The 22662-nt window shown below is 41.2% G+C and overlaps 1 protein-coding gene and 2 long non-coding RNA genes across 10 annotated transcripts; 1 reads left to right on the top strand and 2 right to left on the bottom strand.

Moving 5' to 3' along the window:
• Window positions 1–265: 265 nt before the first annotated feature.
• Window positions 266–13687, bottom strand: LOC105354211 (uncharacterized). Of its 2 annotated transcripts, XR_013654459.1 has the most exons (5): window positions 12829–13687; window positions 12430–12517; window positions 12250–12361; window positions 7649–7710; window positions 266–3078 (listed from the first exon to the last, which is right to left on the bottom strand). It is a non-coding gene; the product is annotated as an uncharacterized LOC105354211 (long non-coding RNA). The 2 variants fall into 2 exon arrangements; XR_002873629.2 differs by lacking the exon at window positions 12829–13687 and having other exon boundaries at window positions 12430–12647.
• Window positions 12721–16670, top strand: LOC101170252 (uncharacterized). 7 transcript variants are annotated; one of them, XR_013654458.1, is made up of 13 exons: window positions 12721–12859; window positions 13748–13850; window positions 13937–14103; window positions 14264–14327; window positions 14417–14579; window positions 14819–14927; window positions 15017–15200; window positions 15277–15482; window positions 15568–15599; window positions 15691–15776; window positions 15874–15940; window positions 16014–16105; window positions 16176–16670. It is a non-coding gene; the product is annotated as an uncharacterized LOC101170252 (long non-coding RNA). The 7 variants fall into 7 exon arrangements; XR_013654454.1 differs by having other exon boundaries at window positions 13748–13828; window positions 15691–15940; XR_013654452.1 differs by having other exon boundaries at window positions 15691–15940.
• LOC144990463 (PRELI domain-containing protein 1, mitochondrial-like) lies at window positions 16608–22065 on the bottom strand. Its single transcript, XM_078943883.1, has 6 exons — window positions 21907–22065; window positions 21194–21382; window positions 20435–20660; window positions 20066–20179; window positions 19138–19216; window positions 16608–17410 (listed from the first exon to the last, which is right to left on the bottom strand). The coding sequence occupies exons 2-6, from the start codon at window positions 21283–21285 to the stop codon at window positions 17283–17285; spliced, it is 639 nt and encodes a 212-aa protein (XP_078800009.1). The 5' UTR covers window positions 21286–21382; window positions 21907–22065; the 3' UTR covers window positions 16608–17282.
• Between the last annotated feature and the right edge of the window lie 597 nt (window positions 22066–22662).

Below are 22662 nucleotides of genomic sequence, written 5' to 3'. Positions count from 1 at the left end.
ATGGTCATGGATGCATTCTGGTAGCTAGTTATTCACTTCTTAATCAAGAAACTAAGACTAATTGGAGCCTCATGATTTCTCATTCAAACCCCTAGTTTAATTTGCCATTAAGGACTTGCTGGTCCTAAAAAAGAATTTGGATAATTGCTAAAAGTAACACAATCCTACAATCTAAACTTTTCCTTAAAGCTACAAAACATACAAATGCTAAAATATAGTAACATCAAAGCCCCAAATGGCAAAAAGAACACCAGTAACTATGATATCCTATGAAAGTACCTCATTTATTTGTACATGATTTCTGCTTAAGAAATGACAGATGTACAACATCCACTTGCACTGTTTTCTCAAACCATAATTACATCAAAATATGGGATCTGCTTCAAACTATCTAACTATCTTTCTATACAAAGTACACCAAGCATGACCTGTAAGAAGTAAATACATTTATTGAATAAAATGCACTAGTAGTATATTTCATTTTCATCTGCATCTTTGAGTCCGACTGCAGTGAGTTTTGATCAATGTGCTCGGTTATTCTGCAGTCAGACCAAGAAAATCTACAAGGGGGGGGTTCTCCTGGTCAATGGGGCACTGATCAAAGAAATAAAAAAAAAAAAGATCCCAGACCAGATTTAACTGATTTAAATACTACAAAACGGTACATACAAACCATTCACAGATTTGACATAAATGTCAATTTCAAACAATGTAAAAGACAGTTGGCATGTTTTAATCTCTGCATAAATTCCACCGTGACTAATTGTATGAGAGTGAAATTCTGAACAACACAAATTGTACCCACATCCAACATTTGTCTTGCAAATGTACGATGAAAAGAAATAACCATATTTGTCGTTTTCTTCCAGCCAAGACCACTTAAATTTGTTTATCGTCTTCTCTAGACTGATGTCATGACCACGCTCAATAATAACGATGCCCGCCATTATTTTAACACAAATTTGATCACAAACTCTTCAGATTTGTTTGTGAAAGTTTAGCGTGGGTCCACCATTTTTGGTCTCTAGGGAATCTGTCACGCTGACCACGTGGTACAGACAGCCAATCAGAGCAGTCGACGCATCCGAAAGCAACTAAAACGTCCCGGGATTGGTCAATTAGGCCGGAAAGAGGAAGACAGAGACGGAGAAATATCAAAAATTGACTATTGGTTGACCGGTTGACTATTTTTTCATCCGGAAAGCGATTTGTCTGTAGAGATCAGGTCTTTATTTCCTGGAAGGTATGATCGCTTTGCTGAAAAACCCGAATTTCCGGGAATACCCGGAAGACTTTCATCACTGTAAAAGGTTCAGTCTTCATAAAAGTTCGTGTTCTGTGACATTTTTAATGTGGGCACAGATTCATGGTGGCGTCCTGCAAACATTAGCTTGCCTTTCATTCATTGTGTGTTGTTAGGTGACTAATGGAAAGATTGACAGGGTTTTGGAGGAGGACATTAAAGTACTCGCTCTAAACATCGAGTCTGACACCATTTGGTGAGTTTTGTCAGTTCCTCCCCTGCTGCAGTACAAAGTAGAGAGGCTGAATAGATAAACGTGTTGTTGCTTCACTTATGTGCTTCCAAACTCCGCCTTCCTGCAGCACCACATACATCACGTGTCCCACAGACCCCACAAAGATCCCGGGGATCAAATCCCCATTCCTGGTCTTGATTCTTAAAACAACGGAAATGTTTAGTTTTGAGGTCCAGGTAAGGTTTCAGACCGGTTTTGTGTCGCTGAACGCCGTAATTGCCTTCATTCATTGCAATTTCTTTGTCTACAATTGACTCCACATCAGATTTTGGATGACAAATGTGCGTCGGTGGCTGAAGTGGTCCACCAGCCAAAAGAAAAACAAGGTGGACCACTTCAGAGCCACATTTATATTGGACATGGGGGAATGTTGGGGAAAGGAGATCTTCAACCTGGCCGAATTAACATCGTCTTCGTGTGGATCCAGATATGTGGAGACATTTGAAGGTATTGTGCGTTCTCTCATTGTAGCATAAAGAAAATTTTATATATAAATATCTGATGGCTTTTGTTGTGATTGGAGATGGTTTAGTTTATTCTAAAAAAAATGTAACAAACGGCACGCGCGCGCTTGAAAGAAAGCTGAATTGACGTTGACGACAAGAGGCGGTAGAGACGACCGTTAGGCGGCAAACGGACATTCTACAAAAATGTTTCGTCAGGCTTACCAGGTCGGGTTCTTCTCTGTGCTCTCCGCCGTCGGAGGCCACCCATTCCAAAATTGGCAAATGGAACGCCGTAATTGCCTTCATTCATTGCAATTTCTTTGTCTACAATTGACTCCACATCAGATTTTGGACAACAGAAATGTGTGTCGGTGGCTGAAGTGGTCCACCATCCATAAAGAGAAGAAAGTGGACCACTTCAGGGCAAACCTGCCTTTCCAGGGAGACGGGTGGAGGCATCTGGTTTTCGACTTGCAAAACATAACTAATACATCCTTCTGATCCAGCTACATGGAGACACTGCGGATCCAGGTTTGTGGACGTGAAGCCAGCGAAGGTATGTTTGTCTGCAGATTGATTGATCTTAGGTTGTCGTCTTCATCAGATGGATCCGGAGGGTGTATTTTACAGACAGGGAGTACTCAGAGGACGAGATCTTTAATGATTTCAAGCTCCCCCTCCCCCAGAGGGCCAAAGTGAGTAGCGTCTACATACTGGACTGGTTCTGGGTTCCATCAGAACTCAAAATATTCTCTTTGTTTTACAGAAGTAGATCCTGATGGCCCTCTGTACTGGTTCGCTGGTTCCAAATTATCTGGTGGAGGAATCTGCAGACTTTTCCTCCTTAGAATGAATGTTCTGATGTTTTTTGTCTTATCAGTTGTAAAGTTTACATTTTAACATTGTTGTAAGTTTTGTTTTGTAATAAATTCAAATTTGTTTTACAGAAGTAGATCCTGATGGCCTGAAGTGGTTCGCTGGTTCCAAGTCTGTGGTGGAGGAATCCTTCACTTTCGTCCTTTACCGTGTCCCTGAGCAGCCGCAGGGGCACCTCTCCTGCAAGACCAGAGAGCTGCACTTTTGAGATCCTTTCCCTAGAAAAATAAAAAAAGGAAATGAATCACTATAAACTGAAGTCATGATTTACTCTAGAAAAAGCTTACACACATCTCTTCTCATCACTACTACTAAAAAACTTCTAACTCAGCTACTAGTCTGTGAGGCTCATGTTTGGAATTATTGGGACAGTCTTACATGGCGTTTCATCTCTGAAACGGGCGTGAAAGGGCTTAAAGTGAAAGGGCGTAAAGACAACTGTGCGGGCGTCTTCAGGAACTGAGTGAAGAACCTTACAACCGCGCAGGCGCAATTCTAACCGAGCGACCCCGCATTTTAAAAGTGCACTGTTGCAGTCTTAACCGAATGGCGATCCTGCGCCACGTTGGGTTTGCGCGCAGTGTTCGGGGTGTGTTTGTCACTTGGGGGCAGTGACCTTTCTGGTTGATCTGATTGGCTGCAATTTGGTGGTCAAATCCGGCGAGAGAGCGGGGGGGGGGGTAACTCTTGAGCTAACCCCCCCTACATACAGTACTTTCACAACCATAGGGCAGTTCAATTTTTTTATTCCTTTTTAACTTGTTCTGTCCAACAACTGAGCAAACAGATTAGAGCTGAAGGCCTTTTGTGTTGGACAGGTTTTACTATCACAGAAAGAGGTTATAAACCCCTTTTTTATTGTATTATTGTTTATTTGTTAGATTTAGTGTGTGTGGGGAGGGAGAGGGGAAGAATGTGGGGGGGGGGGGGGGTAGAAGAGAATAAAAGGGAGAGAGGTGGAGAAATTGGGGGACACAAGCGCTGATTTGAACAAGTTATTCTAAACTGTGTAACAATTATACCAGATCTGCTGAGATGACAAATATTACATCCAAAGGTGAAATTCTGACACTAAGATGGGGGGGGGGGTATCTGTCCATCAATACACTGTGGGTTAGGAACAGGGATGAAGCAGACAGGGAGCAGTGTGGCATTGTGCACGTGGGGATGGAGATACAGGCATGCTGCCGAAGTTAACTGTGTGTTCACAATGGGAACCAGATCCTACCCAGCCCAACCAGGAGAGGGGGGAAGAGACCCCCAGGCCATGAGCACCCCCGGCCTAACCACCCACCCACCCAGGCGGGTGCAGAGGGAGCCCCCGGGAGGCATAGGAGAACCCGGCGTGTGTGCTGCTAACATGCAGTGTGTGTGTCTAAAGTGGAAGTTAAAATTGTGAGGCGGACCAGTGAAAGATGAGCACAGATGTATCGCTGTGCCCCCCTCCACCAGACCATCCCAACAAGGCCCTTAAATGATACAAGGTTTCTAATATGCGAGTAAAAGTTGAATAGAGGGCGGGCGCCGACGCGACCCCAGAGAGAGACGCCCCCAGCGAGCCCCACCAGCATGTCCCACCCATCCAGTTCCCGGAGCCCTATGTGCAACGCTTGTTTGGGTGTGTGATGGCAGCATACCCTGCCACACCCACAAACTAAATGGCGGTAACCTCCCCATTGCACACTTTTTAATTATTATTTCAGATTTTTATTCTTAAATAAATGCACACATTTCTTTGAGTTAAAATGCACATTTATTCTGGTTTCAGTATTTATTTGTAGCAAATACACATACATTTGTTTAGTTTACTTATACTGGTTTGTTTAATTAATGTCACCTATTTTTGAGTTGTCAGTGCTGAGGGTGCTACTGGTCCCTACAGATGTGGCTAAGGTTCTGCTCCTGCAGCTGTGCTGTGAGGACTGGCAAAGGAGGAGCTCAAATCTTCACAGCCTTTAAATACTCCAGTCAGACAATTGGGCAGGTGCCATGTACAGAAGCCTCCAAGGTGAGAAACCAATGGACTTATTTAATGTTTATTTGCTTTGCTTCTGTTGGTCATTATTCATTTTGTTCCACTTTTGATGATTTTTCTTTTCCACTAAGAGACAAAGTTTTGTGTTTAGTCTTGTCTTTATAGTCTTTGTTAAATGTCTGTGTAGTCTATGTTAAATGTTAGTTCCCCCCCATGTTTCCCAGGTGGTCTGATCAGCCACTATATATGTTCCCTGTTGTCTCTTTGGTTAGGTCAGTATGATTCTGTTACTTGGTCTGTTCAGTCGCTTAAGTTCAAGTTAAAGTTAAGTTTGTTGCCCGAGTTAATTATGTTTCTGTTGAGCTCTTTTAAGGGCCCAGTTTGTTAATCCTTTTACATTTGAGAAAAATGAAAACTTTAATTTTTTGATAAACTTCTGTTGTCCTCTTTGGCCGCTCGATCGCTCACAGGGTGGGAGTGGGAAGGAGCAGGAGGATGGGCACAACCGGGGGAAGAGACTCCCCCAGGGCGACCAGGGTGTCAGGAGGCGACAAGCCAGACACAGACAGAGGCCAGAGTTGCGCCAGCGCAGAGGGATAGTCAGCAAAGAAGGGGGCCCGGTGCCACCCCCGAGGGGCAGGAGGTCCAACCCCACCAATCATGCCCTGACTTCCCTAAGAGAACCCCTTAACCCAGGGGTGGGGAAACTATGGCCAGCTGTTCATTTCAGATACAGAAGATGAGGACTTTGATAGATTTTTTGGATGCTGATTGATGACTGAAAAAATTCAAAATAAATCAAAACCAACTCAGATTTGCGCTCGCTGCCTCTTTTTTTTATTTTTTAACTTGTCCTGTCCAACAGCTGGGCAGACAGATGAGAACTGAGGGCCTCTTGTGTTGGACATATTTTACTTTAACAACAGGGGTTGTTAATCTTCAGACAAACTAAAGGTATGTCTATGTATAAAACCCTTTTGTAATTGAGGCCACGCTCGCTGCCTCTTTCAAACACACACCAGCGTGCACGTTTTACCGGTATGTGTTAACGTTAAATACAGGAAAAAAAGACTGATAACTGAAACTGTGAACCTTTCAGTACTATTGTATTGTGAAGTTGAGGAGTGCGTTATGGGAAATAATATGGCTTTCACTGTGTGTTTGTGTGTTTATGTCTGGCAGCTCAGTGTGTGGTGTGGCCAGGGGTTGACATAGCCCAGAAATTTGCACTGGCCCACAGGGCCAGTAGTTTTTGAAACTTACTGGCCCTGCCTGAAAGTTACTGGCCCGACACCGCGCATAGCGGGACCCGCCGCTCCGCAGGTGCTTGCAACTTTAGGGGGGTCCGGGGGCATGCCCCCCCGGAAACTTTTAATATGGTGCAATTTGGTGCATTCTGGTGACATCACTTATTTCTACACTTTTCAATGACTGAAAATAGACCATATCAAATTTAAATCTGCTCTAGTCTGTTTCAGATGTTTTGAAGAGAGCACTGCAGTGTAGTAGGTAACACTAGTTCAGAAGTTTTCATGGTGCTTCTAACGGCAAATATCGCAATAAATCATAAACCTTAAATGTGTTAAAACAATCTAATGGCAGCTTGAACCATTTAACGAATCAAATAAATCCCTTAATGCATTTGACCAATCGGATGGACGCCTTCACATTGTTGACCAATCAGATGGAGCCCTGTTATGTTAGATGTTTGTAACCTATGTCAACGTGGGTCATTTGGAGTATAATTTTTAAACTGGGAATGGTTATTTGGTTATTTTGCTGTTTGTTTATATACCGCAAATTATATCGTTATCGCAATTTTAATCTCTGATATCGCATATCGCGAGTTTTCCTCATATTGTGCAGGTCTAACTGAGATCATTCAGCTAACTAGAAATACTTACTGCTTACAGTGTTGTACAGAAAAACAAAATTAAGTAGTTTAACATTCTACTGCATTTGAGTCTGAGATTCAGGTATTTGGAGTTGCCTTTGATTCTTTGACATTCAGCTTAAAGCTTAGTGCATACAGTTTCATCTTCAATGCATTCATTAAATATCTTGCTGTCCATACTACTAATTCCACCCATTACTCCATCTAACATATTCCTATCTATTCCTGCCATGTCTTCCACATCTCTGACATGCTTCAGTCTCTCTTCAGTGACGGTGTCGGATTTATAATCAAATGTAATAATAACCCACTGGCTTGTGCCTTCGTTGTTGCTGTTTAACATTGTTTTGTATTGAATTGTTACATTCAATAAAGTTTGAAAAAAAAAGTAGTGAGCGCGTGCCGCGTGGTGCTCGGCAGTGAAAGCCGCGCGCGCGCAGGCGGGAGAGAAGGAGAAGTGATCAAAGGTTTCCCATAGAAACCCTTGAAGTCTGAACACAGGACTAGCAGAAAAACTAAATTATGAAGACGAGGTAAATCTACACGTTTTCGCAAAATTTACTTTATTGAAAAAGGTGAAGAATATATAAACCGTTCGATATTTTAGTGGCCCGAGCGGACAAGTGAAAAGTAAAGTCTTGTGGTCCGCACTGCTCGAAAAACAGGACTGGGCCAGCGGACAAATGGCTATGTCGAGCCCTGGTGGCTCTTTGACTATCACAGTTAGAAATTTCAGCTTTTTGTGTCAAAACTTATTCGCCACCCCTGCATATGTTAGAGGCTTTAATAGAAAGAAAAACGGCTGATGTAACGTGGATTTAAACATTAACCACTGACCTAAAACCAAGGTAAGAAAGTGCAGCGTGTTTTTCTGTGCTGTAAGTGAAAGTACGTATGTGAAAGTCACTGCATTTGTTACCGTTTTAATCCATGTTACATCTGCCATTTGGACGCTGACTCCATCCAAAGTCTGGGAGAGTCCTGTCAAAATAAAACAGAAATATGAATAAATCAATGAGAGGATCGGACAGTGACATCTTTATTCCACAAATTATGATTTCATTATTAGGTTTGACCAAGAGTGGAGTTTTATTAATATTATTATGTGTGTGTAATCATCATTTGTTTCAATATAAAAACCACTGTTGATAGAAAATGCATCTTTAGCGACCGAATGTGTCTGTTTAGTTGAGGGTTGAGTGGTAGGTTCACGGACTGCCGTAAATGTAAATAACCTGCTAACACGGTGGTTTCTAAGTCGATTTTGTAGCGGCCATAGGGTGAGCAGGATGGTATAGACGGTGAAAACCGAGAGGCTATGTCTACCTACGATGACCACATCAAAAACAAAACGAAAAGGTTACTTCACAGTAGAGGCTTCACAGTAGAGGGCTGCAGTGGGATTGGGTCCCGCTGGGTCCCACAGGACCCAACGCAAATCTCGCGGGAGATGGCAGTTTGAATTGTGCTGCGGGTGGGAGCGGGCGCCCATGTTTCCATCTCTCTGACAGAGTTTGAAGCCAAAGCCCCTCCCCCGTCTTTTTACCTGCATTTCCTCTCTACCTGTTCACCTCATCTGCAGCTGAGAGTTGTTTTTCCCGCACTCCTCAGTCTGTTCTACAAAGAGCGCAAAATAGGGTCATCGTAGGTTGACACGACAGTCGGGGCGCTCTAGTGCAAGCGCAGCACAAGGATGAAAGAGCTGTGACTCTATCTGGCAACACTGAGCGGGATAAGGAAACGCATGGTGTTCTGGGGCCTCATTTATAAAACTTTGCGTAGGATTTGCGTCAGAAGTGGCGTACGGATGAAACATAGGACGTGCGTACGCACAGAAATATTCAGAGTTATAAAACCGTGCGCACGCACATCGTACGCATCTTTCCCTTAATAAATCACAACCAATTCTAAATGCTGCGCAGCTTTTGCGGCCTCATCACACGCCCATAGTTGCCCATAAATAGTCCGTGAAACGCCCACAAATGAATATTCATTGATTGCGAAACCATGCCAAACACGGAGAGAAAATCAAAAAAACGTAACTTCACTCAATGTGAAGTAGAAGTTATCGTTGGCGAGGTGGAAAAGAGGAGAATAATGTTGTTTGGAGGACACAGTGTGGGCATTACTAATGCCAAAAAGGCACGTGAGTGGCAGACGGCGGCAGACGCTGTAAATGCTGCAGCCTCACAACCTCGGACCGTGGCCGAAATAAAAAAGAAAAGGTCGGACATCAAAGTCAAGGCAAAAAAACGTCTAGCGCTGTACACGGGGGTGGGGGGGGGTGGGGGGACACCGGAGCTGACCCCTCCTGATGAGAGACTGGTGGCAATAATTGGGGAATCCCTTTTAAGTGGAGTGGTGACTGAGACGCAGGGGGACACCGACGCGCCAGATGCACCGGGTGACACACCCCCAAAAGCCCGCAGAGGAAGTCGGAACCGGCTCATAAGCCACTCGTCCTCGTATGCCAACAAGTCTCCTTGCTGTCTAAAGATGCGTTCACTCCGAATTCTTCCATTTGCCACATCTTTTAAGAGAGCAAGATCAGCCATTGTGCGTCATTACGCATTGTGATGGGGCATTTTATTTCCATCCATTTAATTACATCTGACAAGCTACAGATGTCGGGAATAATCGACGTGGAAATGGGAAATTGATCAGCGCAAATGTAATTTCTTGTTGCTTTCTGAATGGTTGAGACATACGCCATACATTGTTTTATGAAAAATAAAACAAACTAAAGGCATATGCATGAATACCATAATTCCGTACCTTATGAAAAATTTGTTTACTATGAAAAAAACTTTCCCTAGTGGACAATTAATGCATCTCTCTCTATCTATCCATCTGTCTGTCTAATTGCACCTATCTGCTCCGCCAGACGGACACATTGACGGGAATATCAGTTGTGTACATTATTTCGTTCTGTTAACTATATTATTTATATTATTTATGAGGATGAATTGCACAACATGCCAATATTGCAGAACATGTTTCACTTTTCTTTTTGCAAATAAGTGTTCATTTGAATTTCTGTTGTAATTTTCATTTGATATTTTTATTTGTTTCACTGCTGATCGATCAAACGTGTTCGTGTAGGCTGTTAATTGTAAGACTTGCTTTGTGAAGTCTTCATGTTATTTCTGAGAGGCAGTATTGTCATTTTCACTTTCACGTGTTTCTTCCATCTGCCGACGGCGTCGCCGTTTCTCCTTTCACCCGTTTTTGTGCGTACGCCTGGGTCAGAGCTTGCGTGAAGGACCGCACATTTTCCCGTCAAGTTTGCTTTTTATAAATCTCAATTATTGCGTAGAGAGTGGCGTACGCCTTCTTTTGTGCGTACGCAACGTTTATAAATGAGGCCCCAGATCTGCATGCTGATGCCCCACTGAGGCGCAAAACAGCAAAAACTGGAAAAGGCTGAAGCTAAAAAGTATTTTTCCATCAGGAAAAAAATAATTCATAGATTTTCATCTCTGTTGAACCATTAATGTTTTTTTCCTCCATAAATTCAAGTGACTTTGAACTGCATCTGTACCAGCTGGTTCAGCGCGCTTTAAGAGATTTAACCGCTGGCTTCAGAGGGACATCACTTTAAGAGGAAGAACTTTACTGTCCAAAGCTGAAGGAATCTCCAGATTGACATATCCAGCACTTGCTCTCAATGTCAACACATCCATTCTTAAAACCGTGGATAAAATGCTCTACAAATTTATTTGGAAAAATAAAACTCATTACTACATTAAAGATAACGTGCTTTTGAACACAATAGACACAGGAGGACTTAATGTCTTAGATTTCACCACCTTAAATTACACTTTTAAGATCAATTGGATTAAGAAATTTCTTAGCAACCCAGATTCCTTATGGAATTTTATTCCAAACTATTTATTTGCTAAACTCGGTGGACTCCCTTTTCTTCTCCAAACTATAACATTCAAAAGTTGCCCATTAAATTAGCAAATTTTCACAAACAAATGGTTCTGGCCTGGTCCCTAATCTATAAACATTCATTTTCTCCTCACAACTTTCATATCTGGAATAAAACTAATATTTTATACAAAAATAAATCTTTATTCTTCCCCTACTGGTTTCAAAATAATATACTCTATGTAAATCAACTTTTTAACTCAGAAGGGTGTTTAATGTCATACAATCAATTTTTAACCACTTATAATATTCCAGTTACCCCCAAAGAATTTGCAGTAGTCATGGATGCTATTCCTGAAGGTATTATAATGTTATTTAAAGGTCTTGTACACCCTTTACCCTCACGTTCAGTCTCTTTATTTGAAACCAATATTGGCAAGACCTGCTTTACTACGAGAATGTCTATAAAAAAACAAGATCACTGTTTCAGAGAGATATCGCAGTTGTTCCCTATGTAACCCACTATTGGAGAAAATTTGCCCCAGATATTGAATGGAAGAAAGTTTGGACTTTATCCTCTAAATATTTTATTTCAAATAAATCCCAGGATGTTTGCTTTAAACTTCTTCACAGATGCTACCCAGCCAAATCCTCACTACACATAGACATTGATAAAAACTGCTCCTTCTGTAAATTAGATACTGAAACAATTATACATAAATCTTTTCTGGAAATGCCCCCAAAGAGGAACTTTTTGGAAAGACTTTACCTCTTTTGTTCAATGTAAAATTTATAAAAAATTTGATTTGGTATACAAGAATATATTATTTGTTTTTTTATAATGTTAATAATTCACTAATAAGGGAATACTATTTAATTAACCTTTTATTAATACTAGCCAAATTCCATATTCCTGAATGCAAATTTTCTGGAAAAAAAAAAAAACCTTATTCAAACTTTTTATGATTGAGATAAGCCAATCTATCAGAACAATAAAATTTTTCTTCCAACCTCAGAGCTATAAGAATCTTTGACACCCTGGAATTTTTTAAATGTATAGAATAGCAACTTCTGCTTTTACTGCTCTTGTTTATAATCTTTTTTTCCTCCTTTGTTCTTTATGTTCCCCTGGCACATTTTGTTACTCTTTTTTAATCTATGTACTTAAAAACTGACTTGCTTTTGTATCCTGTATATCTTCAATAAAGTTTTAAAGAAAAAAAAGAATGTGGCCACTACAGTATCAACACAAATACGTGTTTCATTTTTCCTGCGGGGCGGGAGTGTAACGAATACATTACGGGATTAGTCAGAAATTCGGCGGGCGGGATGAAGAAAATAGTCCCGCGCAGGGCTCGACTTCACAGCATGTGATTGGTCACCATCATGAAGTGACCCATCTTTACAAAATTAATCTAGATTTACCATCGAAATTACAGTGATATACATATATTCTAATACTATTTCATAGTCTTACCTGTATAATATGTAAACAAAGGCAGAGTTTTTATGATATCCAAAGACAGAAGGGTGAGGTTTACATGGAACAACTCGTTCGCCAGTGTTAGCTAATTTGACACATTACGCTATTAACAAACAGGAAGGTCGTTTGAGCATTAGCATCTTGGCTATACTATAGTGACGTACCAGCTAGGTTGTAGCATTGGTGTCAGAAGTGGAATCCTTCGCCGATGCCAGTGGCGGTTTCTGACAGTGCCAGGCCAGGGCGGCACTTCACTGGGAGAGGCGTATCCCGTGTCTGCGGTGTAACACAGACGGACATGAGAAATTCTACATGGAGACTATCAGCCATTATTTTTCACTTACCTGCAACAGCACACATTTAACTCTCTTAGTAGAGAGTAGGCAGACGTGGAACATCGCACCCATCTCTTCATCCTCTCCCCTCTCCTTACTTATGGTGCAAAAATAAATAAATAAATAAATAAATAAATAAATAAATAAATAAATAAATAAATAAGGATGAAATAACTAAGAGTAAAACAACGTAAACCAGTCACATGAAAAATAATTAGGCAGAAAAAAACTGTGTTTAACCCTATTTCGACGAGAGCAGGCAATGGGGATTATTTCCCACAATCCCCCTCTCCGACACAACGTGCACGTGACCACCGCCCTCTGCTGCAAGACACTTGCGCCCACACCTCTTTGAGGTAGTCTTTGGAACATAACAAGTCAAAAAATTCGAGAGGGGGCGCAACTCACCGGTGGCTGGCTGAATCACACACTAACACAGGTAATTGGGAATCTTTCACTCTAACAATCAACTCTAGGCCGCAGCAGATGCGCGTTCCCGTCATAAAGACGGAGCTGTGTCAGAAGGAAGCGGAGGGGGAGGCAGCAAGGAGTGCAGTTTACATTACGCAACACCTGAATCATCGGTGCTGTTGGATCACTCAGCAGCTCATGTTAATAATGTCATTATTTACTAATTATTGTAGATATTTTCATTAAGATTCTTTTCTGTGGTTTAGTTGGTGTTAATATTTGACAAAAACACAGCAGGTAATGCGGGAAAACAGCTGCACTTTATGAGACCATAAATAATTGATCTTTTTTTTTATTGATTGTGGTCTTTTGGAGGATTGTTAATGTTGGTGTTGCACAAAATTAGGGAAATGCCAAATATTTTTGGAGGAATCTCACTGATGGGTACTATGATTTAGTTTGTAATGTTTTATAAGACCACCGGCCACCCCAGCCGTATCTAAAACCGCCACTGACCCTGATGGTGGTGCTGCCACTCACGTGGAGACAGTTTGATTCTGCTGGCTGGGCACATACTGGCACGGAACTGTGTCAGTAGGTTACAGATGTGCGAACCCAGTTAGACTGTTACACGGTCAGGTGGTTGGAACCCAGAATTGTGAGCACGAGTCTTCAGCCAGTGTGTTCATGTGTTTTGCTGTTTGTGTTGTTTGGTTCTCAGCTATGTGAGGGTTGTGGGGTTACTTAACTTAACCCTCTAGGTGGGGGCACTGTAGCGACCTGGGGGTTAGCCCCGCCGTCAGCCCCTAAGACTCATGAGAAGTGGAGAATCTTGGTGAGAAAACCATGTGTGAGATGGCTGGGAACAGAAGTCAAGTCCATGCTGTTTGGCTCATTTTCCTTATCCTCCCCCCAGAGGCTGTCCGGAGTCGTGCGGTGTATGGGGCACGGACAGCTTTCTCTTGGAGTCATCAGCAAGGCTCCCTACGCCATTAAAGCAAGTCTTACAATTAAAAAAAGTATAAATCAATTTAAAAATTATGCTATATAGTCATGTTTTTGTGTAAGTGTGAATCTGGCCTCCTTTTTTGTCTCTAATGTCAAGGTGCGCTTGACAAAATGCGGAAGTGACGTTGATGACTAGAGGCGGGAAAGATGACCTTTTGGCTAAGGCTAACAACCCAAGGAAATCGTGTGTCGCGAATATCAGCGGGGATGTTTTTCTGTCTTTACACCGTTGGAAGCCACCTCTTCGACAACTGGCAAAAAGAGGTAGGTAAAGATCGGATCATTCAACTAAAAAAAGTAGAATTTGGTGCTAATGTTACTAACGCTAACCAGGTTGTAATGTAAATGAAAAAGTGGCGACATTCTTGTCTCATTATAGTCGATCTAAGTGGACCATCTTAGTTTTGTTTGGGTTTTACCGCAGAACCTACATTATCTGAAATCAACACGTCGTCACGGAGCCTGAAAATGTCTCTTTTGAAGTCCAGGTACAGTTTTAGTCCTGTTTGTGTTGCTGAACGCCGTATTTTCCTTCCTTCCTTCATTGCTATGTCTTTTGTCTACAAATCCACGTCAGATTTTGTATGATTAAGAAGGCCCACCTGTGGTTGAAGTGGTCCACCATCCAGACCGAGACCAATGTGGACAATTAAGGTCCCCCATGGCCTCGTAGCTGGGGTTGGGTGGAACAAACTAGAGTTCAACTTGGATCCAACTACCTGGAGTCGCTTTGGATCCAGGTTTGTAGACGTGAAGCCGGCGAGGGGGTGTTTGTCCGGGTTTTCTTTTTCTAGGGGGGGCTTGCAAAAATTGAGACTGCCATAAACCAACTATCATAAAAATTTCTGTTGGATTATCCAACCGTGTGGTTTTGTAATAACCATAATTTTTGCTGCAGTACAAAGTAGAGACGCTGAATAGATAAACATGTTGTTGCTTCACTTATGTGTTTCCAAACTGAAACTCCGCCTTCCTGCAGCACCACAAACATCTCCTGTCCCGCAGACCCCATAAAGACCCTGGGGATCAAATCCCCATTCCTGGTCTTTATTCTGAAAACAACGGAAATGTTTAGTTTTGAGGTCCAGGTAAGGTTTCAGACCGGTTTTGTGTCACTGAACGCTGTAATTGCCTTCATTCATTGCAATTTCTTTGTCCACAATTGACTCCACATCAGATTTCGGACAACAGAAATGTGTGTCGGTGGCTGAAGTGGTCCACCAGCCAAAAGAAAAACAAGGTGGACCACTTCAGAGCCACATTTATATTGGACATGGGGGAACGTTGGGGAAAGGAGATCTTCAACCTGGCCGAATTTACATCATCTTCGTTTGGATCCAGATATGTGGAGACACTTGAAGGTATTGTGCATTCTCTCATTGTAATATAAATAAAATTTATATATAAATATCTGATGTCTTTTGTTGTGATTGGTAGATTGGCAATGGTTTAGTTTATTCTAAAAAAATGTAAAAAACGGCACACCCACGCTTGAAAGAAAGACGAAATTGCAGTTGACAAGAGGCGGTAAAGACGACCGGCAAACGGACATTCTACAAAAATGTTTCGTCAGGCTTACCAAGTCAATGTTTTCTGTGCTCACCGCCGTCGGAGGCCACCCATTCCAAAATTGGTGGGTTCAGGTAGGTAAATAATAGCTTATATCCAGTCATTGGATTGTCCAACCGTGTGGTTTTGTAATAACCATGATTTAAATATTCTCCATAGATGTCAAGTTAAAAGGTTCAGTCTTCATAAAGGTTCGTGTTCTGTGACATTTTTAATGTGGGCACAGATTCATGGTGGCGTCCTGCAAACATTAGCTTGCCTTTCATCATTGTGTGTTAATAGGTGACAAATGGAACCACAGACAGGGGTTTGGACAAGGACATTAAAGGACTCGTCCTAAACATCGAGTCTGACACCGTTTGAGTTTTGTCAGTTCCTCCTCTGCTGCAGTACAAAGTAGAGACGCTGAATAGATAAACGTCTTGTTGCTTCACTTATGTGCTTCCAAACTCCGCCTTCCTGCAGCACCACAAACATCTCCTGTCACGCAGACCCCTTCTGATCCAGCTACATGGAGACACTGCGGATCCAGGTTTGTGGACGTGAAGCCAGCGAAGGTATGTTTGTCTGCAGATTGATTGATCTTAGCTTGTCATCTTCATCAGATGGATCCGGAGGGTGTATTTTACAGACGGGGAGTACTCAGAGGACGAGATCTTCAATGATTTTTAAGCTCCCCCTCCCCCAGTGGGCCAAAGTGAGTAGAGTCTACATACTGGACCGGTTCTGGTTTCCATCAGAACTTGCATGTTACCTTTGTTTTACAGTAGTAGATCCTGATGGCCCGCAGAGTCTGCTGGTTGTCTCTACCTGCTGGATCAACCCCACCAACAGCTGCATGAGAAGAATGACTGTAAAGTCCCCCCCCAACAATGACTGCACAGAGGAATCTGCCCCCACCATTACACCATTTCAGAGTCACCTCATCAAGAACTGTTATCAGATCCAGGGAGAACGCTGGAAGATCAACTGATAGCAGAGAGTCGGGGCCAGGATAAAGTAGCACATGTCTTCAAAATGAATGGACCTGTTGGATCAAACTGTTTCCTGTTGAAAGTAGAGTAGATGTTTACAGAGTTCTGCAGGATCAGGTTTTGGTTTCTGACATTTTGCTTTGTTTAATTTTTTTTTTTAAATTGACGTTGGGATCTTAATGTTTTTGTATCGAGTGATTTGTTGAATGATTTGCACTTCAGGGCCTCTGTATTATATTCTTTATTTCTGTCTGACAAACACATTAAAACAAAGAATTATAATAACAATTCATTTGCATGAGCTGATCATTAAACATGCTAGAGTCTCAAAAGTACATTTAACTCATATTTTATTAGAATTTAACACAAAAATAAATAAACATTCAGTCAGAACTATCACGCATTGACATGTTTACACTATTGCACATGAGTTGGGTCACTACACAGGCGTTCTGAGCTGACTTTCATATAAACCACTAGTGTTGTGATTGTCAGTTATGCTTTCTAACCATCTGTCCACTGCAGTGTTTTGTGATGGTTCTGCTCCTTCAGAGTCCTGATGTGATCTAACAAACACTCATTTGGTTTGTACTTGTTAGTCCAGATTGAAATAAATGTGCGTTAGTTCAAAGATTCAGTCAAATCTGAACTTTGAGTCAGCAGAACGGCCGTCCGTCATGAGCAGCTTCAACCTGCAGCACATTAGGCCTTAAACGGAAGCTTTCATAGCTTCAAATAAATGTACAGCTGCTGTCTGCCTCAGACGGTTTTTAAAAAAGAGACTTGTATATTTTAAAGCTTAGAGACACAAAATATACTTAAAAAAGAAAAGAGGTAATTCAACAGATGCTGGTTGAAACCACAGAGCAGCCCAGGTCCCAGCGTGATCAGACGCCACCGTCACCATCCGACATACTGCTGGGGTTTCTGTGGGGTGGCGGCGGCTGAGGCCAACGTCTTGGCTGCCTCTTTGGCTTTCTCTGAGGCGTCCTTTACCGTGTCCCTGAGCAGCCGCTGGGGCGCCTCTCCTGCAAGACCAGAGAGCAGCACTTTTGAGATCCTTGAGATAAACAGTTAGAAAACCTGCTACCTTTAGGCTTTTGCTGTATTTTTTGTGTGACTTCTTTTATTTTAAACCAAACAAGAGAAAGAATCTGGGATCTTGAGAATACCTTACAGCTTAATCTATGACTTCACAGTGACCAAAAATTCTCATGTAGAGCTGACACCTTTAAGAACAGAGCACAAAATACACTATTTTGTTTTTTAGACTTTCTAAAAGCTAGAAGATATATATTTTTTAAATGTGAAATGGGGTTGATTCTGCAGTTTTGATGTCAGAGGATGGTCAGGGGAACCGTCCGCATGCAAACACAGCTTTTCCTTCAGAATGGTCCCACATCACAGCAGCCTTCCTTGCCATGCTGGCAGAACAACACACAAACTAAATGAACCATACAAGGAATCTCTAAAGGGAGGAGGAAGAACAAAGCACTGCACAGACCTGATAAAAGGAACCTCAACAATTCCACATTTTATTGTTGCTTTTGGAACCAAAAATAAAAAAAGGAAATGAATCACTATAAACTGAAGTCATGATTTACTATAGAAAGAGCTTACACACATCTCTTCTCATCACTACTACTAAAAATCTTCTAAGTCAGCTACTAGTCTGTGAGGCTCATGTTTGGAATTATTGGGACAGTCTTACTGCAGCAGATCCCAGCAGACGTACTCACCACAACGCTCAGCCTGATGCCGAGTCCTGCAGTGCCATCAGCAGAGGCATTAGGACAGAACCGTGACAACAGAAGAAGATCCTCACTCATTAAACACTCTTCTGCCAACTCAAACCAACCACTTTTACAGAGTTGGTAGTTCACAGTCCCCCTTAGCACTATCTTTAACTGTTTTCAAAGCAGACATCTTCTGCTTTAAGCTAGAAGTGATGTCAAACTTTACTAGAGAGACAGGACGGGGGTCTGCAACCCCTCCATTGTACCCTTCCATTGTGGCTCTGTGGTTAAAGAAATTAAAATGTTTTTCATTTAAAAAAAGTTACTGTAAAGTAAAAGTAAGTAGCAGGGTAAAACAACTTTAAACTCAAACTTTATTCAACTAGTTGCCAAACAGTTGAAGGACGGTCCGCATCACACGTCAAACTAAACACTTTGACAGAGTTTTGAGCAGAGCACTGTGTAGCACAGAAAGTCATTCGGAGGTCAGTAAATTCAAGGATTTTAAGTAAAAAAATACGGTAAGGGTCACTCAAGTAGCTTTGATTCAATTTTAGGTTCCAGACGTAGAAATTTCTGGCTGAGATGAAACACAAACGGTAAAAACTGTTTCCTTTTTTCTTTTTTAATTACGGCTGATGTCACACTGCTAATACATTTGTTCCATTGAGATGAACTATGTGACACAGGGTCTCTTATTTTGAACGAAAGGTTATGTAAACCTCTGTCAAAAGTATTTCATTTAAAAAAAAAAGGCTTTTATGTCTTTATATTTATCTTTTTAATTCAGAAAAAGCAACTTTATATTTATTCCTAATAGTAACAATAACATAAAAGAAATCAGTGTCTTCCTTTTCTACAGGGTGAAGTCTCCTACCGGGTTGTAGTGAGTGAGTGTGTGTGTGTGTGTGTGTGGGTGTGTGTGTGAGGAATGGCTCTGTGAGTGCAGGTTGCAGACTCAAAGGTTGGGGGTTTCTGTGATGTTTGTTTCCTAAATAAAGCGAGAAGCCGTGACGTACCTTGCAGGTTGGTCAGTGCGTACTCCAGGCCTTTCAGGGCTTTCACCTGGTTGCTCTTGAAACGGGCCAATCCAAACTCCTAAGAGAACGGCAAAGCAGAAGGATATATTAAAGACAACGGTTTCAGAATCCCTTTCACTTCTGCTGTTCAAACCATCAACTTCTGTAAATTGTTCACAGGTTCCAGCTTTTCGCTGCATGGAGTTCTCTGACCGATTCTTTTAGTCCAAACGTCACTGTTGGCCTCCATCTTCCCTCGCTATATCGCGGTTCACCTTTTGCTAATTTGTTTTCAGTGCACTTTCTCCTCCCTCCCCCTCTAAATAATGTCCACACTGATCTTCATCTGACCTGTTAGTTACTCAGAAATGCTGTTTATTTACGGTCTGTAACTTGTATTTGTAACTGTACACAAATAGTTTCTGTGTTCTTCTGGAAGGATCCTGATCTGCCTCATCTGAATGATGAAGGACTTAGAAAAGGTCTTCAGAGGTTGTCCTACCTTCTTCTGCTGCTCTTTTAAGTAAGTCGAAATCTAAGTGGACTTTTCTTTTGTTTACCTTTAAATTATTGATTCTGTAAGTTAACAGAATCCTTTTACTCCTTATTGGTGACCATTTCAGTTTCAGAGGAGGCTTTAACATCAGAAACAGTTATTGGACACAATATCCTTATTTTTAAGATAACACGTTGACGTTGAATAGAATAAGAAAGACATCTGGTGCCACTTTTATAATAAATCAGTCAAAGTCTAATTTTTAATTTAAATCCCAGCTGGATTTTAGTGTCTGTTAGTAAACTGAGAGGAAAACATCCCATAAAGGAATCAAACTAGTTATGATGTAAGAAAACAGCTTCAAGCATCTTCATGTGCTGCTTTACGTTGTGTTCTGGAGGCTTGAAGAACGTTTTTCTCAGTTTCTGTCACCTGAATGGGTTTGGAGAAGCCATAAATGCTGGAGGATATCCACGCCTCCCGTTTCAGCTGTGTGGTGGCCGGATGCTCCACTGACTCCAGGAAAACGCAGCGCTCCTCTACAGACTGATGAGACGACAGCAGAGACAGCAGGCTGTGAAAGCCGCTTCATGTGATCACTTTTGTGTCAAATAATTATAGCAACATGCAGATAAAGCAGGCTTCTAGAAGACAGAGTTTGGCAGCACAAAGTACAAACAAAGCTTTGATTGAATGTGACCAAATGTTTAAACTAGAACAAACATTTTAAAAGCAGAGATAATTTCACACAAAATGAGGCGATTGAACCAGAAGGACACGAAAGCATGAGAGCGTCCTCACCATGAGAGTGGTGTGGTTGAGGTTCCAAGTGTACGTGGTCAAACTCCGCTCCACAGGATCTACGATGGAGTCCTCCACGATGTATACGGAGCGAGACATGCCGGCAGGGAAGAGCCGCTCCGCCCAGCGCGGCAGCCGGTTGGTTTTCATCAGGAGGCGTCTGGAGAGGAGCCGGTGGTCCGCCGTCAGCTCTCGGTAAACCACATCCTCTGTGAGAACATGGGTGCTGCGGGACACACAAACACATTGCTGGTATTGGTAAAGAAATGCATCAAAAAAAGCAAAATCTCCTCACCTGACCTTGTGCTCTGAGCTATTTGTACTTCCCTGTTACATTTTCTCAGTTCTCTCTTCTAATAATGGGTGACACTTTGTCACTTCTAAGTGAGGCTAGAGTTTGCCATTATTTCATACCGCAAGTAATTTAATAAAAATGAACTGCATGCAGCAGAAACATTCTTTCTTTTCTATGATTTTACACAAGATAACTTAAAATCTTTTAACATAGGGATGTAAATCAGATGTATCTTAAATATATCAGTGGAGTCTGTGAAACTCTAGACATTAAATGACAGAAAGATATAGGTGACTAAAACACTGCTGAGCTGAAACTTTCACTGATTAAAGCAAGTTTAAAGAATTATAGCCACTTAGATCAACATGTGAAGGTTAGTATTATAAAAACAATTAAACAGATATCCCTAATTTTGGAGCTGTGATGCTAAACATCTCTACATGCATGATGTCTGGCGTCCATACCTGAATGGGTTCGGGTACCTCTGCCAGAAAGCAGACACCACGTGATCCCAAGTGCTTTTGATGTCTATGTTGCTACAAAAATACTTGACCATTTTTCTGGCAGTGATGTACACACTGGTCTGAATGTTGTTTTTCTGTAAAAAACACTAAAAATCTGGATGCTGACTCCATCCAAAGTCTGGGAGAGTCCTGTCAAAATAAAAAAGAAATATGAATAAATCAATGAGAGGATCGGACAGAGTGACATCTTTATTCATATAAATTATGATTTAATTTTGATTAGGTTTGACCAAGAGTGGAGTTTTATTATTATTATTGTTGTTGTTATTATTATTATGCATGTGTGTGTAATCATCATTTGTTTCAATATAAACCCCCCGTTGACAGAAAATGTATATTTAGCGACCGAATGTGTCTGTTTAGTTGAGTGATAGGTTCACGGACTGCCGTAAATGTAAATAACCTGCTAACACGGTGGTTTCTAAGTCGATTTTCGTAGCGGCCATAGGGTGAGCAGGATGGTATAGACGGTGAAAACCGAGAGGCTATGTTTACCTACGATGACCACGTCGAAAACAAAACGAAAATGTTACTTCACAGCATGTGATTGGTCACTATCACGAAGTGACCCATTTTACAAAATTAATCTAGATTTACCGTCGAAATTACAGTGATATATATATATATGTTCAATTACTATTTCTGAGTCTTACCTGTGTAAAATGTAAATAAAGGTGGAGTTTTTATAATATCCAAAGACAGAAGGGTGAAGTTTAAATGGAACAACTCGTTCGCCGGTGTTGGCTAATTTGACACATTACGCTGTATTAACAAACAGGAAGGTCGTTTGAGCATGCGTCAGAATTATTTTCAAAGTAATACTATTTCCGGGTAAAATATAAAAAAATTACAAGTTCAAGTGACCTTTTCCGTAGTTGACTAAAATATATACCTTTGCAAACTCCATCATCAACATTTCTTAAAAAATAGTAATGATTTTAAAATCTTGTAGAATAATGACCTAAAAATGCTATCTTTGATCAATCTCTTCTACAATCCCATTGATATGATCCTAAATTGATATTTACATTTTAATCACTTAATAGATGGATGGACGAATGTGTAAAAAAATTAAAAAATAACTCAAATGATAAAATATATTACTTTTTTCAATTGCAGTTTGACTTTGGTCTTTGTTACTTTACTGGGATTTACAATCCTCAATCCAGTAAAAGCCCATATTTATGAAATAGTAGATGTTTACACAGTGTTTCCAACCCCAAGTATTTATGTAATGCTTATAGTATATGGTAGAGATTTCTAAATTTAAAAGGGAAATTAATGCCACTTGTTCCTTTTTTTCCAGAGGCAGCTGATCACCTTATTTTGGATCTGCTGACATTCAAGAACTTTTTAGAAAAACTTCCACAGATTTGTTATTGATCATCTTCATAAATACTTCCCTTTTA

This window comes from Oryzias latipes (genome assembly GCF_053564925.1).
Source record: "Oryzias latipes strain Hd-rR chromosome 1 unlocalized genomic scaffold, Olatipes_Hd-rR_3.1 chr1_Y".
In the NCBI taxonomy this organism is placed as follows: Eukaryota; Metazoa; Chordata; class Actinopteri; order Beloniformes; family Adrianichthyidae; genus Oryzias; species Oryzias latipes.
Note: the sequence above shows the minus strand (reverse complement) of the source record. Positions and strands in the feature narration are given on the sequence as shown.

Excerpts from the sequence above, each read along its gene's own strand:
- LOC144990463 (XM_078943883.1), bottom strand. The coding sequence starts at position 21,285 with ATGGTCAAGTATTTTTGTAGCAACATAGACATCAAAAGCACTTGGGAT. Across the intron at positions 20,180-20,434 it reads TCAACCACACCACTCTCATG|TCTGTAGAGGAGCGCTGCGT; the intron begins GTGAGGACGCTC and ends TCGTCTCATCAG. Across the intron at positions 17,411-19,137 it reads CGCACTGACCAACCTGCAAG|GAGAGGCGCCCCAGCGGCTG; the intron begins GTACGTCACGGC and ends CTGGTCTTGCAG.